Raw genomic sequence first — 12,024 nt, 5'->3', positions numbered from 1 at the left:
AAACTTTAAAAGTTTTTAATAGTTTTCTTTATTAAGTTCTTAACAGCTTTAAGAAAGGTTCTGCAAGACACTTAATGTCACAGAGTAATGATTGGAAAAGATTGAAAAGTCTAGTAAAATATCTATTCCACAGTTTTAATGTATCAAAAAAGAAAGAAAAAACCTGACATACATATTGATAGGAGATTATTAACTTGTACACAAATTATATACTATAAGGGTACGGGAGCTCTGCAAAGAATATAATATTCTTTTTAAACTGAACACTGTTGTAAACAGGTAAATATATAATGTAATTCTACATGTAAATGTTATAATATGCAGTACAATCTTTTTATTTTCATTGTTGTATTGTATGGTACAAACAGGGTGTCCCACAAAACATGACAGTTGAGAGACGACTTAAATATCGTCTTTGACCTTTGCAATAATTTGTGACATTTATTCTTATACTAGAAGCAAACCTCTCAATAAAAAAAAACACAAAATACCCCTGGTACTGGCATTTCCAAAATGTGGTCTGTCATAAAAGTAAAAGTAGGTTGACGAATCAATGCCGAATATTTTTTTCTAAGATCAAAAACGATATTATTATTCAAGATTTTTCTCTTCACTATTATGTTTCGTGGGACATTCTGTACCAAGGTATGAATACTTAAGGTAGGGGTTCAGGTTTGTGCAAAATGCCCAGGAATGGGTTGAAGGTTAATAAACAGTAGTTGGTAAATAAGGCAGGCCCTCCAGAAAAGTTTCAACATTTGTTTACAAACCTTGATTTTGTTCTGACAAAACCTATGCCAAATGTCCAATATGTCAATTGAGTAAATGTACATTAACATAAGCAGTAATTATGACGTTGCCGTTTTCTTTGTTTTTCCACCTTAAATGTACTATTTTCAATCATGGTTCTACTTGCAGATTTATGCATCAGTGACAACGAAGGAAATTTGTAGAATTAATACTTTTTTAAAGAAAAAACGACGATATCTTCCATATTGATAATCAGATAAAGAGAGAAAGAATACCATAGTATGGGAACGATTTAATTTGATCGTCACAGTATGTCATGTTGACAGTCAATCTCTTAATAAAAGTATTGTTTAGTTATAATTGGGAGGAAAATATGGTTGATCAAATAAGAGAACTCAACCCTGCCAGGTAAATTCATTTTTTTTCAGCTGTTTTTGGCTTGGTGAATTATTATTTCAGTATTAAATTCGCTTAAATAATAACAAAAGGGAAAAGAATTGAAAATTCCTTGCTTAAAAATGAATACGAAAAAAGTACGGAAATTATTTTGATTTTTACATGGCACTATTTATAAGATTCGGCCCGCAAATCCTTAATTTAAGAATTCCCCGTCATAAGTGGTAGGCGATTATATCAATACAATGAAGACGACTTTTTTATTTTTGTTTTGATTAATAACAAGCTTTTTACAGCTTCTATTGAATTATATATATTTATGTGTTTCCATGCTGTTAAACAGATTTCATATAATCAAAATTGAAATCCAAATTATTAATCATGAATTTTAAAGTGATCCTGGTAAAGCCTAATATTATTTCTGCTGTAGGTGGAAAGTATTTCAGTGTTTACCAATCGAGGCAGAAAACATGGGCCCAGGTAAAGTTTTTTTGGACAACTTCAAATGTAGGATTTGTAAATTTTGTGACTTTTTCTAAATATTTAGGCGATTTAGACTTACATATATTTGAATGATAAATTGCTATGTAAAAATTAATACCAGAACCATAAATTTCTGTGTTTTGAGACCTATCAGACATAAATCATTTTACATTAAATAAACCTTTCAGAGCAGACACTTATTTCTTACTTGTATATAAATAGCTCACTAGAAAAATCTATTATTTTCATTAAATATTAAAAAAAGGCTGTTAGCATAAAGTTAAAATTTAGGAGCGCTTCGCAAAGTTGAAAAGTTTCTGATCTCTGGAGAACAGTGGAACATGTTTTTAGAACGGTAACTAAACATTAAATCCGATGATGCTTTACTTCAACATATTTGCAACACCACACTGTTCAAATTCATTCTTCATTAAACTCAACTAGGTTTTTTTTAAATTCTTGTAATCATGTTTTTGTTGTTGATCTCAACTGCAAAAAGTCGTGCATTTTTCTAAAGATTTTCCTTTGTTCCAAAAAGGATTCGCAACAGCACCATAATATTTTTGTAATAAAAAATGTGGACATTTTTCCGACCTGAAAAGTGCATAATTTAGACAATTTTCTCCAATTTTTTCACGAGTGACTTTTATAGAGAAACCGCAATTGAAAATAATTGATTTTAATTTTAAAAATGTATGAAAACGGTGTAGTAAAAGTCCAGGAGCGTATAAAATTCCATTTTTTTTATTCTTCCCCCCCCCCCAATTTGCCTTCCCCAAATTCGATAACTAAAAAAAAATAATATTTATTTTGCAGTGCATAATAATCCTTAAAATGGTGCATTTTAAAAAGCAAAGATCGTGCCATAGGCAAATGTTTTAAAAACTTTGTTTAATGGTATGATGGCAATGGTAAAATAGTCGGGATTGATTATTTGTCAGTTCAGGAGTATATTGTTTCTTGGAATTCATTTCACATCATTTTTCTTGGGGGGAAAATTTGTGAAATTTTTTTGTAGGTTTGACTATTTGGAAAAATTATTGAGTAATGAGCATCCTTGTATCATATTTATTAGGAAATTGTGCGCAGAGCGCGAACAATTTTGAACACGTTTTTTTTGCTGCATTATAACTATTGGGGGAAATTATTTATGAAAACTCTCTGATTTTAGATAAAATTATGTAGTTATGTAGAGGTAAAGAGTTCCAGCCCTTCCCTTGCTCTATATTCCTCTTTCCTTCACTTCTTTATTGGCCAACCTTCCATCGATTCTCAACCTTCCTTCCTTCGTTCCCCTTCCCTATCTTACCTTCCCCGTCCCTTCCGTAGTTCCCTATATTCCTCTTTCCTCTCAACCTTGCCCTTTCCCTCTCAATCTTCCCCTTTCCCTCCCAACCTTCTCCGTCCCTTCTTTTCCGCTTTCCTACTTATCTCTTTCTCTACCTATCTCCTTCCCCACCTTTCAACTTCACTCTCTTCCCTCTCCCCAACCTTTTCCCCCACCCTTCCCGTTTTATCCGCAGTTACCCTTCCCCTTTTCCTTTACTTTTTTCTTCCCCTTTTCATTTTATTTTCCATTCAATTTTAACTCTATGGATCGGACTTCAGGGGCTCGGGCTCAAATCATTTTTACATTACAGTCAAAATTTGATATTTCAAACTTTGAATATTTAATTCAAGAGAATTTATAGTTTGAACACAATCAAGTTGCAAAGATATATAAAAATTAGAAAACCCTAATTCTTTACGTTCGTATCAAATATTGATTAAACACTGAAAAACTGTAGTAAAATATAAAAATTGTATATTGTATTCTAGGCTATGAGGAATTCCTACCTGATTCTAGATGAGTATATGAGGTTCTTAGATAACACAGGTAATAAAAAGAAAACACTTTATTTTAAGTGTAATTGGTTATAATAATAATAACAATAATAATAAGATTCCAATCTTTTCTTTTTCTCTAAAAAATTAAAAGGATGGATCACAGTTCACAGTATTTTTTTACAATAAAGAAATAGCAAATTAGTTGTTAATAAAATGTTCCATACTGCCCAGAAGTAAATCTAAAATCTAATAAAATAAGAATAACAATAAATAATTTATAAAATCTTTAAAAAAAAATACAGCAGGATATCCCACGACTTAAATATTAAGTTTTTCGGATTAATATAATTTTAAGTCATTTTCCAAACATTATATTAAAATTAAAATTAAAATTATTGAATTTTTGTGTTTTAGAAAATTTGTAGAGATTTTAAAAGCTACAACATTAAATCTGACTATGAGAAAAACTGATAAGTGATCAGTGATTTTTGAACATATTTTCTAATTTCATGAAAATATCTAACCTTCGATTAATGAAAGCTTTTTTTTGCGCTTTTTTATGTTTTTTTTATGTACCTGTTAGATTTGTTTCTCGGTGTGAATTAACCAATATATGTTCATGTAACAACACACAATTTTTTGAACAAGTAGTTAACATCATTGTTCTGCGATTTTACTGATCAAAACGCAGCTGAGATATGTAAAATTTAAATTCTACAAATATATCTGATAAATTCCCCCCCTTCCCCCCTTCCCTCCTCTTTCCCCCAGCAAATGCATACCCAATACCCCTGACACAAGATATTTTAGAGGGTATGAAGACTCCATCAAAATCTATTCTGGATGTTGGTGTGCAGAATGCCATGAATAAATCAGGTACAGGCCCAGGGGATCCAGTGTTTACCCTAAGGTTTCCAAATGGAATTCCGTTGCGTGGAATTGCGCAGAGTTTACAGGGCTGGCAATTTCGCACAAGTAAAATCCACTTGCGTTGACATCGCTAGTTTACCCTCAACATTTTGGTTCAAGATCCATCTTTCAAATTTTGAATCGGGGGGAGGGGGGGGGGCATTACAATGTACATTGTACGTACAATTCTGCACCCAGAGCTGGGTTTTTACATGTATACAACCATGATCACTTGATAATATAATCCACAGTGGGCTCTGCACAAAATTTCCTGGCTTTTGGTCTGCTGTTTGTTGTTCTCAGACAATACTCTTTAAGGGATGTAACAATAAAAATTAAATAAATCTGTATATTAACACAAGATCAAAAATTCCCAGCTCTGATCATAAATATCTATGTTTAAAAAGAATATTTTTCCATCAGGATTTGACGAGGCAATGTTCTACAACCGAGGAGGAAGATATAATTGGTCTAAAGAAGCCTCCAATTTAGACTGGTAGATCAAGAATATTTCAGTGAAAAGAAAAATGTTCTGGATTTATATTGTAACCAAAGTTTAAAATTGAAAAAAGTATTAATTCAAAATAATTTTATAAAATTGTTTATATTCAAAATAGATTAAATATTGTTTTATCGTAGTTTTTATTAGTTATTAGTTTTGCACCGAAAATGTGGTAACAGTTAAGTTTCCATAAAGATCCATCCCACAAATGGACCTGTGTCTAAAAAGAAAAGTGTTGCGGAGTTAGTTGCCATATAATTTAGTACATATGAGGGACATAGAATATTAATTTTAATATTTGAAAGCTTGCAACATGGATATCATGTCACCTTTAGCTCATAATTATATTAACACAACCAGCCCAGAATACACAAAGACTGGCGGCAGTCATACAACCTGATATGTATATGAAGGGCTATGCTGGAGTTGGGTGGAGGTCTGGGTAATATATTAGTAAGATCCCACTCAGATTGGTTATACCAGAACAGCACTAATACCAACTCCTACTCTTACCTACAAATCAGAGTAGACTTTTTTTATGTCTAAATACGAAAACTTTCTCTCCATTCTACCTTCCATTTAAAATTTAGTTTTTACAGCATATTCTATATGTCATACATGGCTTCTGGACGCCTGTTAATAAAGACCAAGAAAAGGAAATTTCATATTTAATATTAGTCCTCATACTCTTCCAAAATCTATTGGATATACTTTTAATTATATCTGGGGTAGTGAGTCTGGGACTGGTACAAATATCATATTATTGAGAGTTTTTTACATAATCAAAATATAATTATATATATTATTTTCATTATTTACAACTACTTTACAAGGAAGTTAAGCAGGGGCGGATGCAGGATTTAAGTGAGGGGGTGCTAGATTTATTTAGGAACAAAAAAATCCAGATTTAGGAGCCAAAAGACGCGCCGAAGTCGAATTTTTTTTTGACTTTCCTGTTTTGCTACGCCCTTCCCTAAATCTGTCAGGGGGGTGCAAAGGTCCTGCCGTCCCCCCCCCCCTGTATCCGCCTTGAAAACTCTGCAGAGTGTGTGGTTATTTTACCTAATCTTCTCAAGGGATGTTAAGTAACCTAACCTCTCTCTGTTGGGTGAATCATAGCCTCATAGGTTGGGAATGTTGGTCCAAAGGTGATAGAATAATTTTGTTTAGACCAATAATAGTTTTACATCTGTATATAATTCCCATTCAATTTTAACTCTATGGATCGGACTTCAGTAGGGCTATGTTTTAACTTTATTCAAGCTTAGTATATAATCTGTGATTTACATCAGAATCTCAGGGGCGGATACAGGAGTTTATTAGGTTTGAGCGAAACTGTTATTGTGTGGAGCGCAAACATTTTTATCTTGCCAACCCCTACCAATTTCTTGCTCACCCCTATAGATGGGAGCAGGGGAAACACAAGAGAATATAAATCTTGATTTTGACCTCATATTGCACATTTTTCAGCTGTAGTTATATCATGTTTTCTATATCACACACACTCACATTGTTATATGCTTGGTTTTCCCTTAGATCTGAAAGTTCCCCAGATTTGCTAATTGTGGTAATTCAAACTCTGAAGTAACACCTCCTTTAACCTGAAGACATTGTTCAGAAATTCATTTACACATTTGACCCAAGCTGGGAACTTTAGAATGGATAAAATCTTGACTTCTTAATCCGGATATTCATTGTGAAAGCTCATAATTTTAGTCCTTAATCCACTCTTTTTCTCTCTCTTTGGATATCCGTACATTGTTTTCTCCAATGAGAGTGAAGGAATATAGTTCGTAAATTGAATTGACCAATGACAGCCTTGAAAATGAATTTTATCCAATGAGAGACCTCCGCAATTTCTAGCAAATAAAGAATTTGTTGTCGGCCATTTTGTAAATTAATCGGTAAAGAAATATATGAAATAATACGTTTGAGATTCTTTTTAGACTAATTTGAACTAATAATGTGTTAATATATAAATGGGTGAGAAATTATAATTAATCTCGAGACTAACATAATTTTGTTAGTCTCGAGATTAGCAAAAAGAGAGGATTAAGCATTAATCCTGATATCCACCATTCTAAAGTTCCCAGCTCCAATTACATAATTGTTAAGTTCACATTTCAAATTTTCTTTTTGAGGATGAAATGTACACTTCAAGTTTTAAAATTTATTAATCTTTGGCGAAATTGATTTAGGCAGATTAAGTAATCAAAAATGGCAATTCTTTTCTGCTTACTTCAGCTTAACCCTCATCAACCACCGTAGTTGTTATTGTACCAACATCTTGTGCCTCATCTACCTTGCCACCCTCCACCTGCTCCTGTGCCTCCTTCCTTTCTTCTGCGTCCTGTTCTTCCTTTGCCTTGTTCCTTGCTGCCTCTTGTGTTTGCTCTGCCTTTTTCCCTGCTGCTTCCTTTGCTTTCTCTGCCTTTTTCCTTGCTGCTTCCTGTTCTTCCTCTGCCTCGTCCCCATCCTTGGCCTCGGCCACTTCCACGGCCAACTCCATATCTTCCATATTGTCCTCTTCGACTGCTCCCTCCATGTCTTTCATATTTTTCACTTCCACTTACTCCATTTTCTCCACTACCTCCCTTCCCAGCATATCCTCCATTTACTCCAACCTCCCTGGTCCTTTCACTTCCTCCATCACCACCATTCTCTACTCCTGTTATTTCTCCTCCAGTCCCAGCATATCCTTCATATACTCCATCTTTTCTAGTACCATGATATCCCTTATTTACTACATTCGCTTCACCTCCATCATCACCACCATTCTCCGATCCTGCTGAAGCTTCTTTACTTCCTGCATATCCCCCATTTACTACATCCTCTCCAGTCCCTTCACCTCCACCATTCTCTGATCCTGCTGTAACTTCTTCAATTTCTGCATACTCCACAATAACTCCAGCTTCTCCAGTCCCTTCACCTCCACCATCACCACCATTCCCTGCTGTAACTTCTTCAGTTCCTGCATATCCTCCATTTACTCCATTCTCTCTCCAGTCCCTTCACCTCCACCATCACCACCATTCCCTGCTGTAACTTCTTCAGTTCCTGCATATCCTCCATTTACTCCATTCTTTCCAGTCCCTTCACCTCCACCACCGTTCTCTGATCCTGCTATAACTTCTTCAATTTCTGTATATCCGCCATTAACTCCATCTTCTCCAGTCCCTTCACCTCCACCATAACCACCATTCCCTGCTGTAACTTCTTCAGTTCCTGCATATCCTCCATTTACTCCATTCTCTCCAGTCCCTTCACCTCCACCATAACCACCATTCCCTGCTGTAACTTCTTCAGTTCCTGCATATCCTCCATTTACTCCATCTCCACCATTCTCTTCACCTCCTCCATCACCACCATTATCTTCTCCTGCTGTATTGTGTTCATTCCCAGCATATCCTCCATTTACTCCTTCTCCACCATTCCCATCATCTCCTCCTTCCCCTCCTCCATCACCACCATTCTCAAACCTTGCTGTGTAACCTCCATTTTCTCCTATTGAACCTTCTTCTCTCACTCCCCAATCTGCTCCCAATGAGTAGTCTCCTCCAGAGCTACTATTTCCATATTGTTGCACTTTATTCTCAGTTTTGATGCCACCCTAAATATTATTTTTTAAAGATATAGTTAATGAGAAAAGGCCTTGGTGAATATTTGAAGAAAGCTCAAATGTACTAAAATCTATATCTTTGCAACCGGACAGTGTGAATTATAGCTCATTTCATCTAACAGAATTTATAGACATTGGGTCGCAAAGACACAGGGATTAGAAAATCAGAGCTTGTGACAATGATTCAATTCCTTTATATACTGCAGAATGTATTTATGGTCAAAATTACTTTTTTTTCAAAATGAAAAATTCAAGGTTTTATTTATAATGATAATGGTAAGGACCAACAATCAACATTTTATTAATCAGGACATATTTAGTCTCCACACACATTTAATAACATCACTGCAGATTTTGTTAGAACTTGATTGCAATAAATTAGTATCAAAATTTCATAATGTCTCTGCTCACAAAACGAACTGCGATGTAGGCAGGGGCGGATACAAGGGGGGGGGGCGGGGGACATTCGCCCCCCGTGAATTTGGAATTTTTTGTTCCTATTTTCAGAATAGCTTCTCAATAGCATGGCTTAAGGGAAAGAAACCCTAGTGCAAAACAGGAAAAATGTCTGTCTTAATAAAATATAATGTGTAAAAAGTTAAAAATCTAGTTTTTTAGTCTTTAGTCATTAATTTTGACTCTTTTTGAGTCTTTTCAGTCAAACAAAATTTTCGCATGCGGCGCGATTTTTTGTTCCTAATTATGATTTTTTTGTTCCTAAAAAATCTTGCCCCCCCCTCACTTAAATCCTGTATCCGCCCCTGGATGTAGGTTTAAAGATATTTGCTATTGGTTTGCTATGTCAGTCTCTATTATGCATCATTAAGTCCATAAGCATTTACCCTCTACTTAGAGACATGCCTTTCACACAATGGTACTTTCACACCATTGTCTTAGCAAAATTGATGAGGATATTCTTGTTTTTCTGTCAAAGTAACTTAAAAGGTTTTTGTTGAAGAGAGAAGTAATATATTATTTTTCCTCATTGTTTTAGCTGTACAGGGTTACTATTGTGAATCAGATATGCAACTTTTTAATATGGAGATCCATTGAAATTACAAGGACATTCCCTTTATATAAGTTTTAAAGTTCCTACCGGTGTGTCAGCTACTTCTATCAGATAGGTTTTGCTTGACACTAAAGAAATAGACAAGATAAGGAAGAAGATTTCAGTGGTACTGATCCTAGAACAGTAAAGGATTAATCAAGAATATCAGATATTTATTGCTCATGAACAGTGTAGTGTAAGATCATGGGAATATAACATTAAAGGAACATTTTTCATCCCCGCAAAGGGTTTATCAAGGCTATCAGATCGTGAGATAGTATACACTCAGTTGCAGGAGAAGTGCAGTGTGTATGAAAATTTTCGAATCGATGCATATGGCAACATGGTGGCGATTTTTCTTGTTTTTTCTTTAAAAATTGCCATAAACATTGTTAAGGGCAACCGTAGTACATTTGAATTTCCGAGCCGGGTCACCCTTTCCTGTCCCAGTTTGTACTGTACCTAGCTCTATGGATAGGACTAGCCGGTGCAACAAGGTTGACGCGGTCAGACTTTATGGTTCATATAGGTTGAATTTACTTTTACTAAAGGGGCAGAGGTGCGTGTTGTGAGAAGACGAAAAGGACGATCGCAAAATGAGAAGAATAATTAAGGTTTTTTAATCGTTCTAATAATTTATTAAAATTACTAAATACTGCATAGTTAAAAGAAGCGTAAGAAAATATTTACTAAAGAGGACATTTTCATAGACTGTTCTTTTTGGTAAATTAATCAAAATATTTTAGCTGAGCTGAAAACTTTAGAATTAGATACACTTACTACCGATCACTAAGTATGGATATGGACACTTTTGATTTCTATCTTATCTGCTCTTTTTACTTTTATTGGATTCCCAACTTAATTCCGACCAATGAAAGTTTTTTTTCACAAAAGATGCACATTACATCGACCACAAGATTAAAATAATAATAATAAGATTGAGAAAAAGATTCTAAAGTTTTCAGCTCTGTAAAGATAATTATTGATATGTATAAGCTGATTTATTAATTTGTGAATTGAGATAAAGTTTATTTCAATGTATTCCAGTAAATTTAGATTTTAATTAAAAAAACTGTTTTTTTCTTATCTTATAATCGTTATTTATTGATTTGAAATGACCTTATCATGTCTTGCTAGGAATCCTACTAATTTACGGTAGAAATCTGAAACAATATATAGTTTTAGAATTGTCTTAATGTTATCAAACATTATTGATCTTTTCACACTACTTTATGTGGGGCTAAACTATTTTCCTTCAACAAAAATTTTAAATTAAACAGATTATGTTTTTAAAACATAATTTTTATTGAAAATTTCGAAAAAAAATTAAGAAAGGTTCTCAAGATTATCTCCGTTAACTTTGCTAGTATACTGCATAGTTTAAAAACTTTAAATTGTAAAATGTGATTCTCTGATTCTTTGTTTTGAAAGTTAATTTGCATGGAGATAAACTCTATGAAAGTTTTAAACAAATGATTAAATAAATCAAATGTTATTTTAAACATGTATTATCCATAACATTGTAAAACATTATGAAGAAACTGTAAACAAATCATCCTAATCTTATATTTTTAAAATATATTTAAAGGAGCATCTAAAACTTGTATTTTAATGAACTAAAGATATTCAGTTTAAGTTAAAACTCATTTTTTTTATAATACAGTGATAACCAGAAAACTCTGAAATAGGGAGACGACTTCATAGCAATGTATTTAATGCTCACTTGATGATTTGGTGCACAATTGCAGTGTTACATGCTGGTTAGACTTTTAAAAGTTTTAAATTGAGTTTAAAAGTCGTCTTCTTATTTTAGAGTTTTTTTTTGGTTATTAGAGTTTTTTGGCCGTTTTTCATCCTTACATGACGACATTTTTTCTGATTAAAATTATGACTGGACAGTGTTCTGGACACATTCAGACATTTTTTAAACTGTTCGTAATAAGTGGAACCCATAAACCTGTTAAAGAAGAAGAAGAAGACGACTGTTGAACTCAAATTATGATTAAAAACATTTAAAACAGTCCAATGAGCATGAACCACAGCTATTGTGACGAATATGCAGACCCACTTGTTAATTTTATTTTCAAGCTACGACAGTACAGATTCTATCTTTACGTTAATATATTAAAACTAAAAAATTGAGATTTTAGAATTTGTTTTGCTCATTTTTTACCTCCATTGTCAAATACAGGGTGTCCCAAAAAACATGGGAATTCAGTAACGAATTCGATATCGTCTTTGTTATGAATTAGCATTGTAATACCTAATTTTCAAAAGACATCATATTATCATGTCTGCTAGAGTTTATTTAATGAAAAGGGTAAAAGACTGCAAAGATGTGTCTATAATGTCTCCGCAAGAATAACAGTGAAGATGGACAAGTTTACTCTGTTTACTGCAATTTTCTTGTTTTTTTAAGTACAACCGTATGCAGTCAAAACATAAACAAACAAAATGTGAACATAGCAGACGAACCTCTTACAGATTACA

General features: G+C 33.6%; 1 protein-coding gene and 1 long non-coding RNA gene across 2 annotated transcripts; one reads left to right on the top strand and one right to left on the bottom strand.

The window, feature by feature from the left end:
- Positions 1-213: 213 nt before the first annotated feature.
- Positions 214-4,952, top strand: LOC111715940 (uncharacterized). The gene is made up of 7 exons (XR_002768352.1): positions 214-279; positions 1,105-1,158; positions 1,577-1,626; positions 1,921-1,984; positions 3,448-3,505; positions 4,267-4,332; positions 4,789-4,952. It is a non-coding gene; the product is annotated as an uncharacterized LOC111715940 (long non-coding RNA).
- A 2,070-nt stretch (positions 4,953-7,022) lies between these two features.
- On the bottom strand, positions 7,023-10,727 carry LOC111715939 (glycine-rich protein DOT1). Its single transcript, XM_023491349.1, has 4 exons — positions 10,654-10,727; positions 9,583-9,670; positions 7,883-8,477; positions 7,023-7,796 (listed from the first exon to the last, which is right to left on the bottom strand). The coding sequence occupies exons 1-4, from the start codon at positions 10,659-10,661 to the stop codon at positions 7,162-7,164; spliced, it is 1,326 nt and encodes a 441-aa protein (XP_023347117.1). The 5' UTR covers positions 10,662-10,727; the 3' UTR covers positions 7,023-7,161.
- Positions 10,728-12,024: the final 1,297 nt, after the last annotated feature.

Source organism: Eurytemora carolleeae, unplaced genomic scaffold (genome assembly GCF_000591075.1).
Source record: "Eurytemora carolleeae unplaced genomic scaffold, Eaff_2.0 scaffold1904, whole genome shotgun sequence".
Taxonomy (NCBI): Eukaryota; Metazoa; Arthropoda; class Copepoda; order Calanoida; family Temoridae; genus Eurytemora; species Eurytemora carolleeae.
This window is presented reverse-complemented; position numbering and strand designations above follow the sequence as displayed.

Bases quoted from the DNA above. Each gene is read 5' to 3' on its own strand.
- LOC111715939 (XM_023491349.1), bottom strand. The intron at 8,478-9,582 runs GTAGGAACTTTA...AATAATATTTAG, and splicing joins TAGAAGTAGCTGACACACCG to GGTGGCATCAAAACTGAGAA. The intron at 7,797-7,882 runs GTGAAGGGACTG...GTGATGGTGGAG, and splicing joins GAATGGTGGTGATGGTGGAG to GTGAAGGGACTGGAGAAGCT.